Source organism: Anabrus simplex, chromosome 6, assembly GCF_040414725.1.
Source record: "Anabrus simplex isolate iqAnaSimp1 chromosome 6, ASM4041472v1, whole genome shotgun sequence".
NCBI classification, from domain to species: Eukaryota; Metazoa; Arthropoda; class Insecta; order Orthoptera; family Tettigoniidae; genus Anabrus; species Anabrus simplex.
The window spans coordinates 38,733,576-38,758,539 of NC_090270.1; the positions used below are offsets into that span (position 1 = coordinate 38,733,576).

The window sequence follows — 24,964 nt, forward strand, 5'->3', positions numbered from 1 at the left end:
TATAAAATGCCTTTGGGTGTGGCGAGCCCATCGTAACAATAGCCTATATGGACAAAGCAGATATGGTGCCTCGGAAAAGACTGCAAATATTCAGGGTAAAAGAAAATCACCTGAAGCAAAAAGGGTGAAAAAACTTCAGAAAAGAAAAAGAAACACTGGGCGTTGTACTCAATAAAAACTCGTAAAACAATTTCTCCCAGAATATATAAAAAATCTGGACTGCAAGTGTATGTCTAAATGTTCAAATAAAATTTCAGGTGATAAGAGAAAGAATTTATTTGACAATTTCTGGGCCATGGGTGATCTTGATCAGCAAAACAGTTACCTGAATGGTTTACGTGCTTGCTATTCAGTTAAACAGTAACCAAAAGATGGCTCTGATTCTCAGAAAAGTTATATTTTTTAATACTGAGTAATTTAATTGAATGGCATTTAATGATACGTATTTTGTGTTCCAAAAAAGAATTTTGTGCTATGAAATATGTTCCGTTTTACAGTTTGACTGAATGATATTTGTGTTTTAAATAAGAATTATGTGGCCGGTCTGAGTGCCTCAGACGGTTCAGGCGCTGACCTTCTGACCCCAACTTGGCAGGTTCGATCCTGGCTCAGTCTGGCGGTATTTGAAGGTGCTCAAATACATCAGCCTCGTGTCGGTAGATATACTACTGGCACGTAAAAGAGTTCCTGCAGGACTAAATTCCGGTACCTCAGATCTCCGAAAACCATACAAGTAGTTAATGGGATGTAAAAACCAATAACATTATTATTATTATTAAGAATTATGTGCTAAAAACATCTTTTACATTGTAAATTTATGATGTCATGTGTTCTAAAAAAGAATGTGGTCTGGAACATGTCCTGTTTTACAGTGGGATTGAATGATATTTGTGTTTTAAATAAGAATTATGTCTTACAATGCAAGTTAATGATATTTTGTGTTCTAAAAAGGAATTCTGTCGCTTTAACTCTAATATAATCAATTTTCATTGCAGACAAATTCTTGTTCATCTCCAATGTGAATTTATTTTATTTTTGCAATGGTATATCCTTTGGTCCCACCTTTTTGTAGAATATTCCACTGATATGTAATTAATCAAAGCCATAGATAGAAAGGGCAGCCTCTTGTAACAAATTATGGACTTCACTTATATTTCAGGTACTGTACCTCATGTACAGAATATTCACCACTCATTTATATTCAAGCCTCTATATCTCAAAATGAACTAAATAGGAGTTGTACCACTACTAAAAATAAGGCCTTCAAATTATCCTTCATAAAATGAATAGCAGTACACTTTAATTCAAATTATTCTAAAATTAAAATCTGTATTTTAGAATTTGCACATGCTAAACTTACCTAAACTGCAACTGAAAAATACAAGGGTATCAGATGGTAAAGAACCATTTGCAGTATGGCATAAAAGATCCTTCTCAACTTTTTTAGGATCCTTCCCAGGGTTACTGCCCCAAGAATACTTTGCCTTCTTTGTAAGTATCACACCAGAATCAACACCATCACCTCGACAGGCCTAGTAAAAATTAAAACAACAATGCATTTGAAAAACTGGCTTCAGTAAATATAAATAAACAAATACTATAATATTAATGTTTTTGCAAGTTGCTTTACGTCGCTCCAACACAGATAGGTCTTTGGCAATGATGGGATAGGAAAGGGTTAGGAGTGGAACGGAAGTGGCCATGGCCTCAATAAAGGTACAGTCCCAACATTTGCCTAGTGACCAAATGGGAAACCATGGAAAACCATTTTTTAGGCCTGCCAACAGTAGGGTTTGAACCCACTATCTCCTGAATACAAGCTCACAGCCCTAACCGCATGGCCAACTCGCTTGGTACAAATAAATTTAATAAGTAGCATTTCTGATAGTGTCTAAGAGTAATTTATGCTTGTCTGTAAGATCCAATTGATAGAGAGATTTATTTTTTACAATTTGTTTAATGATGCACCAACACAGATATGTCTTATGGTGACGATGGGATAGGAAAGGCCTGCGAGTGGGAAGTAAACAGCCATGACCTTCATTAAGGTACAGCTCCAGCATTTGCCTGGTGAGAAAATGGGAAACCATGGAAAACTATCTTCAGGGCTGCCAATGGTGGGGTTTGATTCCACTATCTCCCAGTTGCAAGCTCACACTTGCGCACCCCTAACTGCATGGCCAACTCACCAAGTAATTGAGAAATGTAATTGTCCACTTTTTTTCAAAACAATACAATCAGTGAATATTAGATTACTAAAACATCAAACATATTAAAAAGAATACGTGTTTAATTCTATAATTTGGGACATCTTCCGCTACATACGATATGGGACTAATTGGTATATGATTAAAATTAACCTTAAACTACAAAATGAAGAGGGGAATTTTAGTCCCACTATGTTTTTTATACACAGGTAACAATATGTGTTGTGACATTTAGGTCTATTGTGATTGGCAGTGAATTTTATGTGACGGAACTATACGCCAGGTGTTCGGCACAGAATCTCGGCCGATGAAGTCAAAGGGTAACTTCTATTTTCTTTTTATAAAACCTGTTGTCATCATGAGAAGAGACAGATAAATTTATTAATACTGCTAGACTCTCAATATCCAGGAAACGTTACATTTACAACTTCAGCTTCAGTGCCACAATGGACATTTTTCGACGTGTGACAGACTTAATAATATATTTAGGAAAATATAAAACAGTGATATTACGAGATAAAAATTTACAGAGGAATTAATTAATTAATTAATTCATTCATTCATTCATAAGAAACAGTGTGCCGTGTTATTTAGAACACTAAAGAATTTGTGATGTCAATTCAACCACAAGTTATGCTGAAAGATAGACATCGGAATATATTCTGTGCACACAGCGAACCATTCTCTCACTCGCTAACTTGCTTCTCATCTGTTCACTTGCTTTGGATTCGTCCTTTTTATCATCATTCAGTATGCACGGAGTCCGAATCGTTGGCTGAATAGTCATATCTGGCCTTCAGTTCAGAGGGTCCCAGGTTCGATTTCCGGCAGGGTCGGGGATTGTAACCTTCATTTGGTTAATTCCAATGGCTCAGGGGCTGGGTGTTTGTGCCATCCCCAACATCCCTGCAACTCGCACACCACACATACCACTATCCTCCACCACAAAAACACGCAGTCACCTACACATGGCAGATGCCGCCCGACCTCATCGGAGGGTCTGCTTTACAAGGGCTGCACTCTGCTAGAAATAGCCACACAAAATTAAAAAAGTATGCACGGAGCCTGTGCAGAACAGAACAGTGCTGTTGCTTATCTATGTCATGAAAACTTCATTGGAAAATTGTAAGGATAGAATTTAAAAACATCATTCATCAATTCAATGTTTGGCATTTGACAAAGCATTTTTCCAAGAATCCAAAAGCAGATGTAAAATGCTGCCTTACACTTCTTTCATGAAAAAACAGTTCAGTGAACCGTCTTTGGTGGTCTTCTGATAGTTGTGGAGGGGATAAAAATGAGCTATAAGAAAGACTTACATCTGCTTTGTGTCATATCTCCAACATCCATGAATGTGAACAAGGAAATTGTTTTGCAAAATGTGAGCATGGTGCTAAAGATTGTGACAAAGAGTGGTTAACTAAATTCCTGCAAATTTCAAATTTTGAAAAAAAAAAAAACACAACAAATACTCAATTTACAGATGATTTAAAAGAGACCAGTCATTCTGTCATACCAACATGTTGTAATGCTGTCATAACAAGAGACTGAAATATACACCCAGATGAACACATTTCCCATATAAAGAAGTGGTGACCTGAGGAATGTTAGCAATTCTCCATAACAACAGCAACAATGTACATCGTGAACAGATAGGGATACAGTTGTAGTTTTCTAAAAGCATGTAATGGTGGGTCACAAACAAGGTATACAGATTCAAAATAAATACCTGGAAGGAAGAGCTGCACAATAACATTATAGCAGTTTAAAGTTAAAAATTTCATGATTGTTCTGTATTGAATAGAGAAATATACAATATTAAATAGAAGGAAGGATCCACCTTTCAATACCCCGTTGTTAAGTTGAACCAAACAGAAGTTACAACCTGTTCATTTGGGACCGGTTTCAACACATTTGAAGTGGTCATCATCAGCCAATGAGCAAAGCAGTGCAAAAATTAAGTCATAAAGGTCTAAAAACAACTAACCCAATGATCAAAGGCAAAAATTTAACACTATTTCGTGCCAAAGCAATTCCAGTTGATATTCATAACAATTTACATCAACATGTTCATAACAATAAGAGGTATAGAACTAAATGAGGCCACAACACTAGTTGCGAATCGAGGATTGTGGCGACGTTTAGTAAATTCACAGGGGCTTGCAGACTGAATGCTGAAAGGCATAACAGTCTATAATGATAATGTATGTATGTATATCAATTAAAATAAAATTTCATAAGAGCTCCCATTTTCATTAGGCCTATTGTAATTATTACTATTATTATTATTAATATTATTGAAAAAATATTATTTTTATATCATACCCATTATTGTTGTTGTTTTGTAATTGCAATGCACATTTTATATTAGCAAAATAGGGTGAATATAGCAGTATTTCAGAAAACTGTACTTGCTTAGTTATCTGTCAGACCTTTTTCCCATTCGCAAAACATGGTATAATATATAAACAATTTTAAAATCTCAAGTGACAGTTGACATGATACAAACAGTGTTTTTCAAAACTAGATGCTTAAACAAGCACAAAGAAAAAAGAATCATGCAAATATCTCCTACAGGTACAGAGGTATAATGTTTTAAAATCCTTAAAAATGCCCAGTTCAGAAATTTTGTCAGGGATATTAAGGCCCAGACTGGAATGGGTTAAGCTTCCACCACTGTATCTTTTCCGGGGCATTTATCCCTCCACCTCTACAATGTTTACAGATCCTTAAGTCTGCCATGAGCAGCTAACGTTGAGGAGCTACACAGTCAGATGGTATGACCTTCACATCTAATACTAGTCTGAGATCACAGCGTCGAACAAGGATAAAGTCAATTTGGCTGCTATAGTCACCACTAGTGTAGGTGATGAGTTGATTGATGCGCTTTTTAAAAAATGTGTTACCAATAACCAAGTCATTTGCCCCGGCAAAGTCCAAAATTTTAGTTCCATCATGATTTTGGATACCACAGCTATTACCACCATGGCAGCTATAACCATCCTTGGTGTGACCAACATGCCCATTAAGATCACCAGAGATCTTGAGGACACGCTGAAACATTGTCTTGGAGCTCCTGCCAAAACTGTTCCTTTGCTAGGTCACCACAGCCATTTGTGGCACAAATGCAGAGAAGACACAGAGTCAAGAAGATAGAGGGTCAATTGTAATTGATATGAGGCGGTCTGAATAGCGCTGAACCTCAGTAACTCAATCTGACAGCCTGACGCAGACAATGATGGCAACACCATTCCTGTTGGATATGCCACAGTAGATCAGTTTATAGCCATCTCCGATGTCATGAGATTTCTGGCCTTTCCAATGTGTTTCTTGCACACATGCAATGCCCACTTTCTGTTCTTTCAGCATTGCTTCTAGTTTGCGACTGCGTCCAGTAAGATTCCCAATGTTGAGCGCGGCGATGCGTAAATGTTGTTTGCGTCGAGCTAACTTCTTTAGCTGGTTCCACCCTTGAACCAGTAGCCCTTGTCTATTTGTCGTGGCAATCTGGCGAGGCCAATGCACGTCTCTTCTGGGGGACGTTCAGCATTATCTGACAAAATTGACGTAGGCATGACTCATGGGTTGCAACGGAGTTACCAACGGGTTCGTAGTCACAGCCTGGCATCAGGCATTTTAGAGCTACAGCCAGCATGAATTTAGGCCGCCCCTAAAATGGAAAGCAGACGCCTTTTACAGCCATTCCTAATATGGAGAAAAGACGCTAACTCTGATATATGTCCATAGTTATGGACAAATACCTTTTACTAATCCTGAGTACTAGGATGCCACTTCCGCAAGCTGCACTGTTCCAAATTCCAACTTCTCCACTGTTGCTACCAATGTGGACTTCACTCATAACTCTGAGGTGGGGCCCTCCATATTTATGACGCCTGGAGAGAGCGTGTCCCAGTATTATAAAGCCCCTAGGAGTAGGGCTGCCTGTTGGTCCGCGGGTTAATTTCCGAGGTATCTTCACCAGCCCACATTTCTGTAGGCCTCCTATCCGCCACCTGGGGATGCGCCCTGTAGGGGTTGACAGGCTCCCTCGAGGGAGGTTGTCCTTGACTGCTCGGCCTATAACATTGTCAGGACCGGGGCTGTGTCAACTGTTATTTCACTTGTCGCACGAGTTACCTCTTCCTTGCTTATCGTTGTCTCGTAAGATTCATTGAGTGCTATCTGCTGCACTTCATTCATGCAGTCTGGCTACTCCTCCCATATGCAATTATTGGAATTAGAAAAGATAGAAGAGAAATGGTCCTCAATATCTTGGACACTTATGTTACAAGTTAGCATGTGTTAGTTGAGAACTTTCCTTATAGGTTTCTCCTTTGGTTGTAGTAGAGAAACTGCATTTCTTGGTATCTGTATTTATTGCACCTCTTCTCTCAGTCCCTTTTGGTCACGCATTCTGGGTTAGATTGATTTTTGTAAGATCTTTGAATTAGAGCATTACATTTAGCCTTCCTAGCTTCAAAGTATTTTGTGGTAGGGTCTTTTGAACCTGCGAGAAGGTTTATTGATTAGGACAAGAATTCGGCAAATCCATTTAAGGCTGTGTTGAAATCATCAAGCATAATCCCATTATAAAAGCGTATATTCCATTGTGTACGACCTTCTTTATGCTGGAGCATGGAACTGTGTTCATTCATTAGGTCTACATCTTGTAGTTCTGTGTCTGGTATCTGTTTACATTCTACACTTGCAGTGGATGATTGCAGAATGTGACTGCTATCAGGCTGTCTGGATGCAATACTTTGTCTCTGGATGAGCCCGACTTACAATCATGTGTATTGACCCTTTCCACAATGGGAACAGGGAGATTGGTTATTATCAGTACATACAATGCTAATAGGCCTACCAATGTCACTGATCTTCGTGGACCCCACGGTATTTTGTGTTGAGAATTGGGCCATGGTGGTTATAGTCTGTTATCGTGCCTAGTATTGAATCACCAAAAATGATACGGTTCGATTTCTTATAAAACTGGATATCCTTAAAATTAATACAGACTAAATAAGAGTCCTAAGGTCTCTAAATGAATTCAGTGGTAGCAATTTATGACTAAACTAAAGGATTAAAATATTAACATGAAGGAACTGCACAGCATTGGTTGAGTATGTAAGCTTTAGACATGGCACATGTTTGTAGAAAAAGGAAACAGGCTTAAATGTCATAGCTGATGCGAGCGCCGCCGAGGTGTCATACATAAGTTTTTGTCGAATCCTAAAACATATTATTTTTAACTGTAATAATTTATAAAGTGAAGTGTGGTAATGAGATGAGAAATGTTAGTATGGTACAGGTGAGTAGTAATTAATAATAATACGAGAAATATATATACAAAGAAGTTTGGAACAAAGTACAAGTGGTGAAAAATATAAACACATGGATATCAGTAGTCCTCGTACTAAAGAATACAATGTAAAATAACACATATAAACATATATACAAGTATGTACAAAGTCTGGAGAGTAAAAAGTGATGCTCTTTTTAATGCCGAGACGGCTTGACACTGATCAGCTTAGGCAGAGAAATTAGGCATTTGGTGCATTAAAGCTGTGTTGACCGGCTGCGTTGTTGATTGTTGGACGTGAAGTTATTTTTGAATTTCTGGTTAAGAAGAAGGTGGATACTGCGCGTGGATGTATTAATTCTCAGTTCTTAGCGGAAACCAAATTGGACCTGTTAAAATGGAGAAAGCCGGTAAAAACAAAAAACGGAGATAGGAAAAGGTTAACATAATGGGAAAGGACGCTTACCTCGCGCTGCGGTGTGTGTAGTATAGCTGATGGTGTGCGACTTGTGGCGGGAAGTGAAATGTGGGCAGAGAGGAGGGCAGACGCGTGCGGGTTAGGAGGGGGTTAGGAAGAGTGGGGGTGGCTTGGGGGGGGATCCTTAAGGCGGGGCTGAAGGGTGCGGGAGAAAGGGTAATTGTCTCGGGAAAGTACCTTTGATTAGACTTAGGATTGAGTTTTGGTTGGCTGCATTATTGTTTCTGAGGAAAGTGATGAATAGATCGAAGAGTATGTTGGATTTCTCTGAGATTTCATTGAGATTGTGACTGGCGTTGAAGTATTGGTCTAGGTGTATGTAGTAATTTTCCATTATGGTGAGTAAAGGGCCCTTGTTTGCTAATTCGAGGATGTCCATGTCCTGTTCGATATTGGTGAAATTATGGTTATAATCATGCATGTGTTGGCCGATGGCTGAAAACCTGTTGTATTTTATTGCGTTAGTGTGTTCGTGGTATCTGGTATTGAAGTTTCTTCCGGTTTGTCCGATGTAGGATTTTTCACAGGTGTTGCATTTGATCCTATACACTCCTGATTTTAAAAAACTGCTGGTCTTGTTGATGTGTGAAGTATTGTGTAAAACGTTTGTGTTATTATTGTTGGTTTTGAAGGCTATTTTAATGCCTTGTTTCTTGAAGATATTGGTTAACTTGTAGATATCATTGTTGAACGTGAAGGTGGAAAATGTTAGAGGTTTAGTTACTTCTTTTTTGAGGGTAGTTTTAGGGCGATGTTTGTGTTTATTGATTATCCTTTCTATAAAATGATTGCTGAAGCCCGCACCCTTCAGCCCCGCCTTAAGGACCCCCCCTTCCCCCCACCCGCCCCAAGCCACCCCCACTCTTCCTAACCCCCTCCTAACCCGCACGCGCCTGCCCTCCTCTCTGCCCACATTTCACTTCCCGCCACAAGTCGCACACCATCAGCTATACTACACACACCGCAGTGCGAGGTAAGCGTCCTTTCCCATTATGTTAACCTTTTCCTATCTCCGTTTTTTGTTTTTACCGGCTTTCTCCATTTTAACAGGTCCAATTTGGTTTCCGCTAAGAACTGAGAATTAATACATCCACGCGCAGTATCCACCTTCTTCTTAACCAGAAATTCAAAAATAACTTCACGTCCAACAATCAACAACGCAGCCGGTCAACACAGCTTTAATGCACCAAATGCCTAATTTCTCTGCCTAAGCTGATCAGTGTCAAGCCGACTCGGCATTAAAAAGAGCATCACTTTTTACTCTCCAGACTTTGTACCTACTTGTATATATGTTTATATGTGTTATTTTACATTGTATTCTTTAGTACGAGGTGTCATTGTTTGACATTTTTTTTTTCTCTGATGACCAACGAATAGAAAAGGTATAATCAATAACTAACAATATGAAAACAAAATGGCCAGCACATAGGGCAAAATATAAACTTCATCTACAGTGCAAGAATCTCAAAAGCAAATTCACAGGCCCTGGAGAAGCACTGATTTAGCATGCTGGCTGCCAGGACACATATTAAGAAATATCCCGGTGGCTAAAGCTTTTTGTCTACTGTACGTATAGTAAATCAGAAGCAAAACAACATTCAAAGTGATATTTCACTTAAGGGTTCAATATATGTACTAAATAGAATAAAAATTCTTAGCACCCCGAGGTACCACTGTGGCCCTACAGGAAAGTTCACTGTATGATTTTAGCTAGATGGCCAGAGTGGTACAATCTAGTGGTACTAGAAGCTTGTGTTGCTTGATATTACTCATTGTAGCCAACAGACTGTGCCATGATTTGTTTACTAGTGCTTAACACTAAAATCCTAACGCACTCTTTGTTCTACATATGGTGTGTGAAATAACTGCGAGATGTTTCTATGTTATTATACCAGTTTCAAAAGTGAAGGTGTTTTCTTCACGCACTGGGAGGATAATGACACTAGTTCTTCACTCTGAGAATTCTGGTAAGTAGTGTCTATTTCAAGCCGATCTATTACATTTTGAACTTTACAAATAACCTCAACCATTGTGGCTGGGGTTAACTCCCAATGAATAAGCAGGGGAACTTGTATCCTGCAGAGTGTATCCCCGTGTGGCGGATGGGGGGTTCCCATATGGATGACTTTGGATCTGCGGACCAACAGGTAGCCCAATTCTTAAAATACTGGGACACCCTCTCACCAGCGGACATGCATATGAAGGGGCCTAACACAGGGTACTGTGCCCAGCGGCAAAACAGGCGGAAGAGGATCCATTTCCAATGTTATGGTTTCCCAACGGCTGTGGAGGCAGAAGTGGATAAAGCCAGATGGACTGGCTTTAAAGGCGCTACTCAATTATTTTGGAGTCTGCAGCAGTTTTGGAGCAGTGAAAGGCTCTGAAATCATAGTGTGTGGGCCTCCTTTCTGCAAGTTGAGGTCCACCTTAAACAAAGTCATGCTTATGGCATTTTCTCATGCTACTTCTACAAAGTCCAATGTCGATGAGATATGGATGGTGGAAGCAGATTTAGAGTGAAATTGCAAGCTTCTAGTCTGGACCTGCACATTGGAGACAGATGTGAGACGGCCGCCTTTCCTGAGACTAAGTGGCTATTCAGGGATCTCGTCCTGCATCTGTGTCTGGGCAGGCCTATTTAGAATCACCGCTGCCCACCCTGAATGGGGAAGGCCCTAGAAAATGTGGGCTAAACATCGGTAGCCACACTCAGATCCCGGCTGGAAAACCGCACCCAGAGGGACATTCCAATTTTGCAGTCGTAAAAATGAGAGAACTTTGATTATGTGATCGTGGAATATCAGAACTTTACCAGACAGTAATAAAAGACCTGAAAAACGAACGACTCTTGTCACTCATGAGCTAGCAAGACTTAACATCGACGTTGCTGCATTAAGTGAAACTAGATCACTGAATGAGGGAAAATTTACTGAATCTAGTTCAGGCTATACCATGTTCTGGAAAGGGAAAAATGAAGGTGAAAACTGAATTCATGGTGTTGGATTTGCAGTGAAAACTAAACTGGTAAACATGCTGAGGTTAAGACCTACTGCACTTAATGAAAGACTCGTGAACCTCCGTATACCACTGTCTGGAGATAAATTCATCACTCTCATCTCTGTGATGACAGATGGACAGCTCTGAAAATTCTAAGAATCAATTCTACCATCAACTGAATACAATACTTTCCAAAGTGCCCACCATTGATTAATTATTATTACTTGGTGACATCAATGCCAGAGTGGGTATAGATAATCGGCTATGGGGTAATGTCATGGGCAATCAAGGCATAGGAAACTGTAATGCAAATGGATTACTTCTTCTTGGCCTCTGTGCTGAGCATGAACTCTTTACCACCAACACACAATTCCGTTTACCAACCAGATACAAGACTACATGGATGTACGCACGTTCAAAACACTGGCACATCAATGATTACGTCATAACCCGACAATGCGACAAGAAAGACATCCTCATCACAAAGACAGTTAGAAACATTGATGACTGTTGGACGGATCATAGACTTCTTATCAGCCGACTCAGAATTTAGGTGCACCAGAAACCACATACTCATTTCACAAGCCCTTCAGGGAAGAAATTTAATACCTCCAAACTTCAAAATAAAACTGTTGCTAAAGAATTCCAAAATGCCATAACAGAGTAGCCGACTTCCAATCCAATCAATACCAAGGATGTGGAGCTAGAATGGGCCACACTTCAAACTATCATCAATACAGCAGAAAAAACAACTGGCTATGAGAAAAGGAAGGGAAATCACTGGCATGATGATAATAATAATGAAAACATTCTGAAACTAATTAGTAAAAAAAGGGAAGCCTACTTATCCCTTACACAAGACCCTTTCTCTGTAGTGAAGGAAGCATGTTTCCAAGAGCTTAAGATGAAATGTCAGGCTGATATAAGACAGATGAAAAATGAATGGTGGCAGCAGAAAGCCAAGAAACTCCAGAATTTGTCCGATACCAGAGACCTTAGGAATTTCTACGAAAAACTAAAGGAAAGTTTTGGGCCCTCTCACTCTCCATCAGATGCACTGAAAGCCATTGACAATAACACCATCCTTACTGACAGTCAAGACATATTAGGATGCTGGGAGGAACACTTCAACCTACTTTTAAATCAAAGCTCAACTGCTGCCGAAGACTTCCTACAACATGCGCCACAAAATCCTGTGCAACTGTAGATGGCAGTCCAACCAACCTTCCATGAATTCACCAAAGCCCTCAAAAGTATGAAACCAAGAAAATCTCCCAAACCAGATAACATCCATCTAGAAATTCAAAGTGGAGGACTATCTTTGAAGAGTAGGATTTTCTCCCTAATTCTAGTAATTTGGGAAACACAGAAGGTGCCTGCTGACATGAAGAATGCCACCATAGTAACCATTTTCAAGAAAGGTGATTGAGGTATCTGTGGCAACTATCACGGCATTTCCCTACTATCTGTAGCAGAAAAAGTTCTGGCAAGGATTTTGTTGAGCAGTTTTCAGACTATCTCTGAAATGGTACTTCCTGAGTCTCAATCTAGTTTTCGGGCCTCAGAAGGTACCATTGACATGATCTTTTGTGCTACACAAATCCAAGAGAAATGCAGAGAAAACAAATCCTGCTTCTTTTAGCATTTTATGATCTGGAAAATGCCTTTGATTCTGTTTCCAGAGAGCTATGTGGATGGTATTATGGTGCTTTGGCTGTCGTGACCATTTTGTAGGCTTAATCCAGGCTCTTCATGATGGAATGGTGACAAGTTCTTCACCTGAATGAGCTATCAGAAGAATTTCCTTCTACAAATGGGCTTAAGCAAGGCTGTGTGCTTGCCCCCACACTTTTTGCCCTGTACTTGGCAACCATGCTTCACGAGACTTCTACTATCGACCATGTAGGTTTGGAAATTAAGTTTCGGTATGATGGTGGACTGTTCAACCAGACCAGGCTCCGTTCTCAGAGAATGACTTATAATACCCGGATAATGGAGCCTCAATATGATGATGACAATGCAACACCTGCCCATATGCCTGAGGAGCTTCAAACATCCATCAACTGTTTTAAGGAAGCTTATGAATGATTTGGTCTGACCATCAACACCCATATGACTAAAGTACTTGCGCAGCCAGCAACAGGTGGTACTGTTCCTGAACTAAATGTCACCATAGCAGGAACACCTTTTGAACAAGTAGACAATTCACCTACCTTGGTAGTATTCTAACTCCACACTGCAACTCAGAAAAAGAATACGCTCTCCCCATGCAGCTTACAACTGCCTCGCCCACCGAGTTTTCTTGAATAAGGATCTCAAAATATATACCAAACTTATGGTGTACCAAGCTGTGGTCATAACTGTAATATATTTAGTTAAGTGTTCATTTTATTTAATGTAACCTTGCGAGTACGCACAGCTATGATATTGTATTTCCAGCGCTGTATACGTCATAGTCATGTGGTTATAATAAAGCACCGCATTGGCTACTCCCCTCCAGCCCACCCCTGCCGCAGCCTTCCCTCTACCTCCCATGAGTCTTGCATGAGCAGTCATGCATACGCTGTCATGCACAGCAGCATAAGCAGTCTAGTATTGTCAGTCGTAAGTCGTGCACCTCAGTCCGTTCCTTAGCCGATGTGGCATTTTAAATTAAGTGTGTCTCTACTGATTGCCTACCCCAAGGTGTTCCAGATGTAAAAATTGGCGACGAGGTAAATGACCACAGTCATCACGTTCCAGCGCTTCCTCATGGCGACAGAACATTCTGGTATGTTCCACACTACATGACTCACCATAGTGCACTCCGTTCTCTCGAACATTCTTCTCACGATGTAATATTGGGTATGTCTTTCACTCCATGCCTTTGAACGACAGTTTTTTCGCTGCCTTTTCGACTTTAGCTCACTACTATCACGCCATGTCCTTAATTGGTAATATTGGACCATTTGACAGTTCGGAAGAAACTTGGTCAACCTACGTGGAACGCTTTGAACTTTACATCCAGTGCAATGACATTCCAGATGCTAAAAAAGTTAGCACATTTCTGACGGTGGTCGGTGTTAAAACCTACAATTTGTTGAAAGATTTAATCACACCTGATAAACCTTCTCAAAAATCCTTTGAAACCATAGTTCAAATTATCCAGGACCATCTCCATCCTAAACCTTCCTTTATTGTGGAAAGATATAAATTCAGCAGACGAGATCAATTGGAACACGAGACTGTATCCGAATATATTGTTCAACTTAAGCAATTATCCAAGTATTGCGAGTTCGAGGACAAGCTTCCTGATTATCTCCGGGACAGATTAGTCAGTGGTGTCCATAATGAATCTATCACGAAACGACTACTGTCGGAGGAGAATCTCACATTCCAGAAGGCGGAACAGCTGGCGTTATCGTTGGAAGCGACCGACAAGGACGCAGTATCCTTGGCCTACCACCCCACACCCCGACTGCAGCAGTTTTCAACACGACATTCTCCGAGCTCCAATGTACCTCATGTGTCATCGCGTGTTGTGAAAGTGCCTCAGTGTTTTTGTTGTGGTTATAAAGGTGGTCATACCACTGCCAAGTGCCGTTATTGGGAATATGTTTGTAATTTTTGTCGGAAGAAGGGTCACTTAGAGAGGGTGTGCAAGTCAAAACATAAGAGCAAGTCTCAATTTCATGTAAAACCAAACATGCCTACAAACAATTCTTCATTTTCTAAGGGTAATAACAATTCGCAGGGTAGCAAACTTAAACCTAACCAGCATTATATAGACTTACATGAACCTATTGTTAGTCACGAAAAATTGTGCGATGAGGTGTATGATATTTCTAACATTTTTCAGTGTGATGAAAATGATCAAATCAATCAGCCTCAGTCAGGTAACATAACAAAAGTTGAGCCTATTAGAGTAAATTTGATTGTTGAAGGAAAGCCAGTTAATTTTGAAGTAGACTCTGGTGCTTGTGTATCTGTTGTTTCTGAAAATTTTTACAAGGCTAACTTAAGTCATGTACAATTGATTCCCACAGCCTTAGTTTTAAATTCTTACACCCACGAGAAAATCAAGCCTGTAGGGAAGTTAGAAGTAAATGTTCAATATCAGTCCCTGGAAAAGAGTTTAGAATTGTATGTTATTAGTAATGGATCTAATCCTCTTATGGGGCGTGATTGGATTAAAGAGCTCCAAGTTGTTATAAGCATTCCCAGCAGTGTAAATAATGTAAACTTATCGAATGTAAAAACCAATGCAGAGTCTAAATTAGTACAAGACTTATTTAAGGAATTTCCAGAGGTATTTACTAGTAAATTAGGCTGTTTTAAAGGAGATCCAGTAAAATTAAACCTCAAGCCAGATGCATTACCTAAGTACCACAAACCTAGGTCAATACCTTATTCTTTAAGAGAAAAGGTTGAACAAGAATTGCAAAGTTTAGTGGATGAGGAAATTCTTTCCCCAATATCCTCAAGTGAATGGGCCACTCCGATTGTGCCGGTATTAAAAAAGAATGGTAAAATCCGTATTTGCGGAGATTTTAAGGTCACTTTAAACCCCTTTCTAGAAGTAGATAGACACCCACTGCCTAGAATTGAAAAGGGGATAAGTTTTCTAAAATGGATCTGTCATCAGCTTACATGCAGTTGTTGTTAGCGGAAGAAAGTAAAAAACTATGTACTATAAGTACACATAAAGGATTATTTGCTTACAACCATCTTTGTTATGGAATCTCGTCAGCACCGGGTATTTTTCAAAGAGTTATTGAACAAATACTACACGGTATACCTGGTGTGACCTCATTTCTTGATGATATTATTGTGACAGGAGCAAATACAGCAGAACATTTGTCAAGGTTACGGGAAGTGTGTAAACGCCTAAGTAGTCATGGTTTGACTGTTGGTAAAGATAAGTGCAAGTTTTTCTGTGACAGTCTAGAATATTTAGGCTATGTCATAAGTAAAGATGGTTTAGCTACGGCCAGTGATAAGGTCAAAGCAGTTGTTGGAGCTCCAGTTCCTAAAGATGTTCCACAGCTTAAAGGATTTCTCGGTCTTGTGAACTACTATGCTAAATTTATTCCTAATGTAGCTACTATTCTTACACCTTTATACCAGCTACTTAGAAAAGATACAGATTTTCACTGGAATTCAGCTTGTCAAAAATCTTTTGAATTAGTCAAAGAAAAATTAGTTTCAGCTCAGGTACTAGCACATTACAACCCTAACTTACCACTCAAGTTGTCATGCGTCGCATCACCTTATGGCATTGCAAGTGTCTTAAGTATAATAGAAAAAGATGGTACTGAGAGACCACTTTCTTTTGCCAGTAGAGTCTTAAACTCAGCTGAAAGAAACTATTCCCAAATTGATAAAGAAACCTTGAGCATTGTGTATGGTGTAAAGAAATTTAATCAGTATTTATGGGGAAGACATTTTACTCTGTGTACAGATCATAAACCACTTCTAACAATTTTTGGTCCTAAAAAAGGTTTACCAGCCTTTGCAGCAGGTAGATTACAACGCTATGCATTGTTTCTATCAGGTTATGACTATGACATTCAGTATGTCAAATCTCAATGCCATGGCAATGCAGATGGCTTATCTAGGCTACCTGTATCAGCCAATCAGATCGAGGACGATGATGTTAGTATGGAGTACATAGGTAGTTATTTACAATGCATAATGGAATCTGATGTTCCCATTAACTTTAATGATATACGTATTGAAACTCAAAAAGATCAGGAGTTAAACAAAATCCTTGATTATGTGTCGTATGGATGGCCTAATACGCCAGATCCAACTTTAAGCCACTTTGTTAAAAGGCAAGCTGAACTAACTGTAGAACAAGGAATTTTGATGTGGGGCTACAGAGTTGTAATTCCAAGGTCCTTGAGAAAGTCCTTGTTAAATGAATTACACAGTGGACACCTTGGAGTAGTTAAAATGAAATCATTAGCTAGATCGTACTTATGGTGGCCTTCAATTGATCAGGACATCGAAGCCATAGCTAGCAGTTGTTCAGCGTGTCTTGCCCAGAGGGACAGTCCTACTAGAAGTTCACTCCATGTATGGGAATTTCCACCTAATGTATGGCAAAGACTTCATGTAGATTTCTTAGGTCCTTTTAAAGGCAAACTGTATTTGATTGTGATGGACGCTCATAGCAAATGGTTGGAAATTGAAACTGTTAACTCAACTTCAGCTAAGCAAGTTATTGAGAAATTACGTCTTATGTTTTGTAGATTTGGTCTTCCTGAACTCATTGTCAGTGATAATGGCCCTCCCTTTTCTTCTGATGAATTTTCTCGATTTTTGAAAGAAAACGGGATAAGGCAAACCTTGATAGCACCATATCATCCAGCTTCTAATGGACAGGCTGAGAATGCAGTTAAAATTGTGAAAAAATGCTTAAAATGTGCAATCTTTGAACATGAAGATGTAAATTTAGCTTTAAGTAGATTTTTAATAGCTTATCGTAACGCTGTACATAGCACTACTAATGAAACTCCTGCTAAACTTATGTTTAATCGTCCTTTGAGAACTAGATTGGATTTAATCAGACCTAATTTGCAGAAAACTGTAGTAAATAAACAGGACAAACAAATAACTAATGCAAGAGGAGTCACACTAGGCAATTAACTATAGGACAACCTGTGTTAGCTAAAGACTACAGAGGAAGAGATAAATGGGTAGAAGGTAGAATCATGCATAGACTAGGCCCAGTTACATATTTGATTCAACTCGAGTCTGGATTGACTTGTAAAAGACATATAGACCAGCTAGTAGGATTACAGTCCGGCCCTGTTGTTGTTAGCTCTGAGCGAGGAACGTCACAGTTATCTGACCTTCCCTCACGATCCGCTCCTCTGCTTTCACCAGCCTCTGAGTGTCAACAAAGTTCCCCTTCACAACCTGTCTCATCACCGCGTCAAAGCCCAGTAGCAGCTAGCAGACGATCTCTGCAACCCGCACAGCTAACTGTTACGTCACCTGCCGCAACGAGACGTTATCCACTTCGAGATAGGAAACCTATTGTAAGATTCAATCCAGAGTAGAGTGACCTACTCATTCTTTTGTATTTTGTATTTTTGTATAGTACTGTATATAGTACTGAGTTTTCAATTTTAATTGTATGTTCCATTATATAATCACTTTTTGTATGTGGCTTATATGGGTATGTTTTGTGTCCTCCAATCAAGTGTATGGCATTACCTATGTTTTGTTGTTATTGAAAAACTTAAGGAGGAAGGAATGTAATATATTTAGTTAAGTGTTCATTTTACTTAATGTAACCTTGCGAGTACGCACAGCTATGATATTGTATTTCCAGCGCTGTATACGTCATAGTCATGTGGTTATAATAAAGCACCGCATTGGCTACTCCCCTCCAGCCCACCCCTGCCGCAGCCTTCCCTCTACCTCCCGTGAGTCTTGCATGAGCAGTCATGCATACGCTGTCATGCACAGCAGCATAAGCAGTCTAGTATTGTCAGTCGTAAGTCGTGCACCTCAGTCTGTTCGTTAGCCGATGTGGCATTTTAAATTAAGTGTGTCTCTACTGATTGCCTACCCCAAGGTGTTCCAGATGTAAAAATAACAATATTACTATATGCATGTGAAACCTGGACACTTTTTCATCGTGACATAAAGAAACTGGAACGCTTCCATCAGCAGAAACTTAGATCCATCAAGAACATAAAATGGGATGACTACATAAGCAATGCAGCATTTCTTGACAACGCACATATGACCAGCATAGAAGCCTTCATCATCACTCGTTGGTTTAGATGGATTGGTCACATCCAGCGTATGAATGACAGCAGACTGCCTAAACAACTTCCCTACGGTGAGATTGGTCATGGCAAAAGGCCTCAAAGTGCTCCTTTGAAACGTTATAAAGAACAGCTTAAGATGACTGTGAATAGCACCAACATAAATGCTAACACCTGAGCAACAACTGCACAAAGCTGTGTCCTCTGACGCGATGCTACTGCAGAAGGTGTCTCACTGTTTGAGCAGGCATGTCACAGACAAGAAATTGAAACGCATGAAAAGCGGAAACTATGTCAGATCCAACTACGTCCTCCACCCACCTTTAGATGTGACTTGTGTGGCCAATCAATACTGATCTGCATTTAGGGCAGTCGCCCAGGTGGCAGATTCCCTATCTGTTGCTTTCCTAGCCTTTTCCGAAATGATTTCAAAGAAATTGGAAATTTATTGAACATCTCCCTTGGTAAGTTAGTCCAATCCCTAACTCCCCTTCCTATAAATGAATATTTGCACCAGTTTGTCCTCTTGAATTCCAACTTTATCTTCATATTGTGATCTTTCCTACTTTTATAAATGCCATTCAAACCTATTCGTCTACTAATGTCATTCCACGCCATCTCTCCACTGACAGCTCGGAACATACCTCTTAGTCGAGCAGCTCTTCTTCTTTCTCTCAATTCTTCCCAACCCAAATAAGAGGGAGGGGAAGGAAAGGGAGGAGTTGTAGAAGACAGGTGGTCTCATGTTCTAAGGGGAAGGAGATTGCAGGCTAAGGTCTCTATTCAGGATCAGAATTCAGGACAGGTGTCTGTGCGAAATCGGTACGAGTCACTCCAGGTAGAACAACAGAGGGAAGATGAGGGACAGGGAACTGTTGCTGAAATGCGTGGAAGTAGGAGGAAGGGAAAAGGTAGGAAAGGGAAGAGGAAGTAGCTTCTGCAGCAGTGAGAGAAGATAGGGCTGACCAGGAGGGGAGGGGATCAGATGAGGAGGGGAGGGTTGAGGCTCTGGTCATGGGGGATTCCATCGTTAGACACATGGGGAAAGTGTGTGGAGGAAAAGGAACCAGGGTAGAATGTTATCCAGGAATTAGGTAGAGGCAGATGTTGAGGAAAGTAGAAGAGAGGGAGGAGGGGAAGGAGAAGGTCGTAGTGTTTCACGTTGGTACCAACAACGTAAGGCAAGCTGATATAAGTACCAACATAGTTGGAGATGTATGGGATCTGGTAAATGCAGCACGGGTGAAGTTTAAGAAAGCGGAGATTGTTATTAGTGGAATACTGTGTAGGAGGGATACTGACTGGAGGGTGATTGGGGATTTAAATGAGACTATGGAGTGGGTATGTGGGAAACTGGGAGTGAAATTTCTAGATCCTAATGGGTGGGTAGGAGATAGGGATCTGCGCTCAGATGGCCTTCATTTAAACCGCAGTGGTACATATAAGTTAGGAAATTTGTTTGGAAGGGTAATAGGGAGGTACATTCAGGGAAACGGGATGGCCTAGGGAGCGGTGATAAGGGAACAGGGAACTGGAAATCAAGTAGGGATGACATAAAATTGTTAGTGTTGAACTGTAGAAGTATTGTAAAGAAAGGAATAGAATTAAGTAATTTAATAGATATATATTTACCAGATATTGTAACAAAGACCATGATTGATTATATAATCATAGAGAAAGAACACCGGAAGAACCTTGTAGATGTAACAGCCATGCCTGAAGAAGCTTTTGGTGGAGATCATAGAGTTGTGATAGGAAAATTGAAAGTTGGAAAGATTGAAAAACCCCAATTAAGAAGAGAGAAAAGAATTAAAGTATGGAAGTTGAAGGAGAAAAGCATACAAGAAGAATTTCAAAAGGAAATAATACCCTTGGTACCCAGGACAGAGGTGGGGAATGTTGAAGAGGAATGGAAAAGATTTAAGGAAGCACTGGTTGGATGTGCAGAAAAGGTGTGTGGTAGAACATCAGGAAATGTGAAAGACAAAGAAACACACTGGTGGAATGATAGGGTAAAGATTAAACTGAAGGAAAAGAAAATGGCATGGAAAGCATGGAAAACATCTAAGACTGAAGAAAGTAGAAGAAAATATGTGGAGGCAAAGAATTTGGCCAAGAAAGTAGTGGAGGAAGAAAAGAGGAAAAGCTGGGTCTTATTCACACAGAAATTGAGAGATGATACGCAGGGCAGCAAGAAATTACTGTATGGTATCTTAAGAAACAAAAAGAGAGATCAAGTAAACACCAGATTTGTGAAGGATGAAGGTGGCATAATTTTAACAAAGCCAGAAGAAATAAGAAAGAGATGGAGAGAGTATTTTCAGAAGCTGCTGAACATAAGAACGGATGACAGTCATTCAATGGACGACCAGGAAAGGGAATTAGTTGATGAAGAAATGGATAAAGAAATTACAATGAATGAAATTGAAATGGCAGTAAGAAAGATGAAGAATGGAAAAACTGCTGGAATAGATGAAATTTCAGTGGAGATGATAAAGGCAGCTGGAGCTGTAGGCCTGCAGTGGACATATCGGGTTCTCAGGAATGTCTGGGAGAATAAGGAGGTCCCTGAGGATTGGCAAAAAGGAATAATCATCCCAATTTTCAAGAAAGGTGATAAGAAAGTTTTGAAGAACTACAGGGGAATTACTCTAATATCCCATGTTGCTAAGATAATGGAAAGGATACTGGAAAGTAGAATAAGATTGAGGGTTGAGAATCAGATACAGGAAAATCAGTTTGGTTTCAGAAGTGGAAGGTCAACAATAGAGCCCATTTTCATTATGAGACAACTAATGGAAAAGCACTGGGAGTAGGGGAATGATATGGCGATGACATTCATTGATATTGAAAAGGCATATGACAGTGTCCCTAGGATGAAAGTTTGGGACAGTCTGGTGCAAAAAGGAATTGGACAGGGATTAATAAAAATGATCATGTCATTGTATAAGGAATGTTGTAGTTGCGTGCAAACACAAGTTGGCAGGACAAGTTGGTTCAAAATAACTAGTGGGCTGAGACAGGGAAGTGTTCTATCACCAATCCTGTTTACAATAGTAATGGATGACATCATGAGAACAGCAAAAGCAGCATATGGAGGAAGAGAAATGAACATGATGTTATTTGCAGATGATATTGTGATTTGGGGAGAAGACGACAGGAAGGTTCAAGAACAGTTGAATGTGGTGAATGGGATGATCGAAGAATGTGGATTGAAAATAAGTGTAGAAAAGAGTAAAACTCTTGTCATGACTAGAGGGGAGAAAGAAGGGAAAGGTCAGATTAGACTTGCAGACAAGCCCCTGGAAGTAGTGGAAACGTTTAAATACCTGGGGAGTGAATTAATGGAGAATGCTCGACTGGATGCTGAGATTAGTAAAAGGATTCAAGCTGGAAGTTGTTTCTATCATAGTGTAAGAAACATGTTATGGGACAAAGATGTGCCAATGGAAGCAAAGGATACTATGTACAAGATGTATTACGTACCCATAACAACTTACGGAGCAGAAACTTGGACAATGACAAAGAAGGATGAGAGTCGAATACAGGCAGCCGAAATGAAATTCTTGAGGAGTATGATACAGAAGAGTAGAAGAGACAAAATAAGGAATGAGAAAATCCGGGAAGAAATTGGAGTGGAAAAAATGAATGATAGAATAGAGAAGAGCCGACTTAGATGGTTTGGGCACATAAAGCGAATGAGCGACGAAAGAATGCCAAAAAAGGTGATGGAAATGCAAATCCAAGGAAGGAGAGGCCGTGGACGACCACGATTGAGATGGAAGGATACCATCCAACGCAGCATTATAGAAAGAAACCTGGACTGGGACACAGTGTTGGAGGAGGAGTGGTGGAAAGACCGAAGAAAGTGGAGAGGAACCATATTTGCCCCTACCCGGCTACAGCTGGATAAAGGGAAATGATGATGATGATGTAATAGGAGTTGAATCATGGCTGAGAAATGATATAATGGATGCAGAAATTTTCTCACGGCACTGGAGTGTGTATCGTAGAGATAGGATAGGAATGGTGGGAGGGGGAGTGTTCATTCTGGTGAAAGAAGAATTTGTAAGCTACGAAAAAATTAAAGATGAGACACATGAAATTCTAGGTGTAAGGCTCATTTCTAAAGATAATAGGCAACTTGATATATTTGGAGTGTACAGATCGGGAAAGGGCAGCACTGAAGCGGATTCGGAATTATTTGATAGGATAGTCAGCTATGTGGGAAACGACATGGAAAGAAATGTGATTGTAGCGGGAGATCTGAATTTGCCAGATGTCAGTTGGGAAGGAAATGCGAACGACAGGAAGCATGACCAACAAATGGCAAATAAGTTAATATGGGAAGGACAGCTGATTCAGAAAGTGATGGAACCAACCAGAGGGAAAAGTATCCTGGATGTGGTGCTGATAAAAACAGATGAGCTCTATAGGGAAACTGAAGTAATAGATGGTATTAGTGATCATGAAGCTGTTTTTGTGGTAGTAAAAACAAATGTGATAGAAAGGAAGGTCTTAAAAGTAGGACTGTTAGGCAGTACCATATGGCTGATAAAGCAGGTATGGGGCAGTTTCTAAAACGTAACTATCATCGGTGGAAAACGGTAAATAAAAATGTAAACAGACTCTGGGATGGGTTTAAAGAAATTGTTGAGGAATGTGAAAACAGGTTTGTACCTTTAAGGGTGGTAAGGAATGGTAAAGACCCACCTTATTATAATAGAGAAATAAAGAGACTAAGAAGGAGGTGCAGACTGGAAAGAAATAGAGTTAGAAATGGCTGTGGAAGTAAGGAGAAATTGAAGGAACTTACTAGAAAATTGAATCTAGCAAAGAAGGCAGCTAAGGATAACATGATGGCAAGCATAATTGGCAGTCATAATAATTTTAGTGAAAAATGGAAAGGTATGTATAGGTATTTTAAGGCAGAAACAGGTTCCAAGAAAGTCATTCCAGGAATAATTAATGAACAAGGGGAGTGTGTATGTGAAGATCTTCAAAAGGCAGAAGTAGTCAGTCAGCAGTATGTAAAGATTGTTGGTTTCAAGGATAATGTCAAGATAGAGGAGGAGACTAAGGCCAAAGAAGTAATAAAATTTACATATGATAACAATGACATTTACAATAAGATACAAAAGTTGAAAACTAGAAAAGCGGCTGGAATTGATCAGATTTCTGGGGATATACTAAAGACAATGGGTTGGGATATAGTACCATATCTGAAGTACTTATTTGATTATTGTCTGGTCGGAGGAGCTATACCAGATGAATGGAGAGTTGCTATAGTAGCCCCTGTGTATAAAGGAAAGGGTGATAGACATAAAGCTGAAAATTACAGGCCAGTAAGTTTGACATGCATTGTATGTAAGCTTTGGGAAGGCATTCTTTCTGATTATATTAGACATGTTTGTGAAATTAATAACTGGTTCGATAGAAGGCAATTCGGTTTTAGGAAAGATTATTCCACTGAAGCTCAACTTGTAGGATTCCAGCAGATATCTTGGATTCCGGAGGTCAAATGGACTGTATCGCGATTGACCTGTCTAAAGCATTTGATAGGGTGGATCGTGGGAGACTACTGGCAAAAATGAGTGCAATTGGACTAGACAAAAGAGTGACTGAATGGGTTGCTATATTTCTAGAAAATAGATCTCAGAGAGTTAGAGTAGTTGAAGTTTTGTCTGACCCTGTAATAGTTGAGAGGGGAGTTCCTCAAGGCAGTGTTATCGGACCTTTATGTTTTCTTATATATATAAATGATATGAGTAAAGGAGTGGAATCGGAGGTAAGGCTTTTCGCGGATGATGTTATTCTCTATAGAGTGATAAATAAGTTACAAGATTGTGAGCAACTGCAACGTGATCTCGAAAATGTTGTGAGATGGACAGCAGGCAATGGTATGTTGATAAACGGGGTTAAAAGTCAGGTTGTGAGTTTCACAAATAGGAAAAGTCCTCTCAGTTTTAATTACTGCGTTGATGGGGTGAAAGTTCCTTTTGGGGATCATTGTAAGTATCTAGGTGTTAATATAAGGAAAGATCTTCATTGGGGTAATCACATAAATGGGATTGTAAATAAAGGGTACCAGTACAGATCTCTGCACATGGTTATCAGGGTGTTTAGGGGTTGTAGTAAGGATGTAAAGGAGAGGGCATATAAGTCTCTGGTAAGACCCCAACTAGAGTATGGTTCCAGTGTATGGGACCCTCACCAGGAT

General features: G+C 39.8%; 1 protein-coding gene across 1 annotated transcript in view; it reads right to left on the minus strand.

Annotated features, from left to right (window-relative positions):
* LOC137501279 (caspase-8-like) overlaps positions 1-24,964 on the minus strand; it is a 188,708-nt gene that overhangs the window by 28,387 nt on the left and 135,357 nt on the right. The window contains exon 9 of the mRNA XM_068228217.1: positions 1,361-1,532. Within this exon, the coding sequence (XP_068084318.1) occupies positions 1,361-1,532 (172 nt within the window). The remainder of the gene's footprint in view (positions 1-1,360; positions 1,533-24,964) is intronic.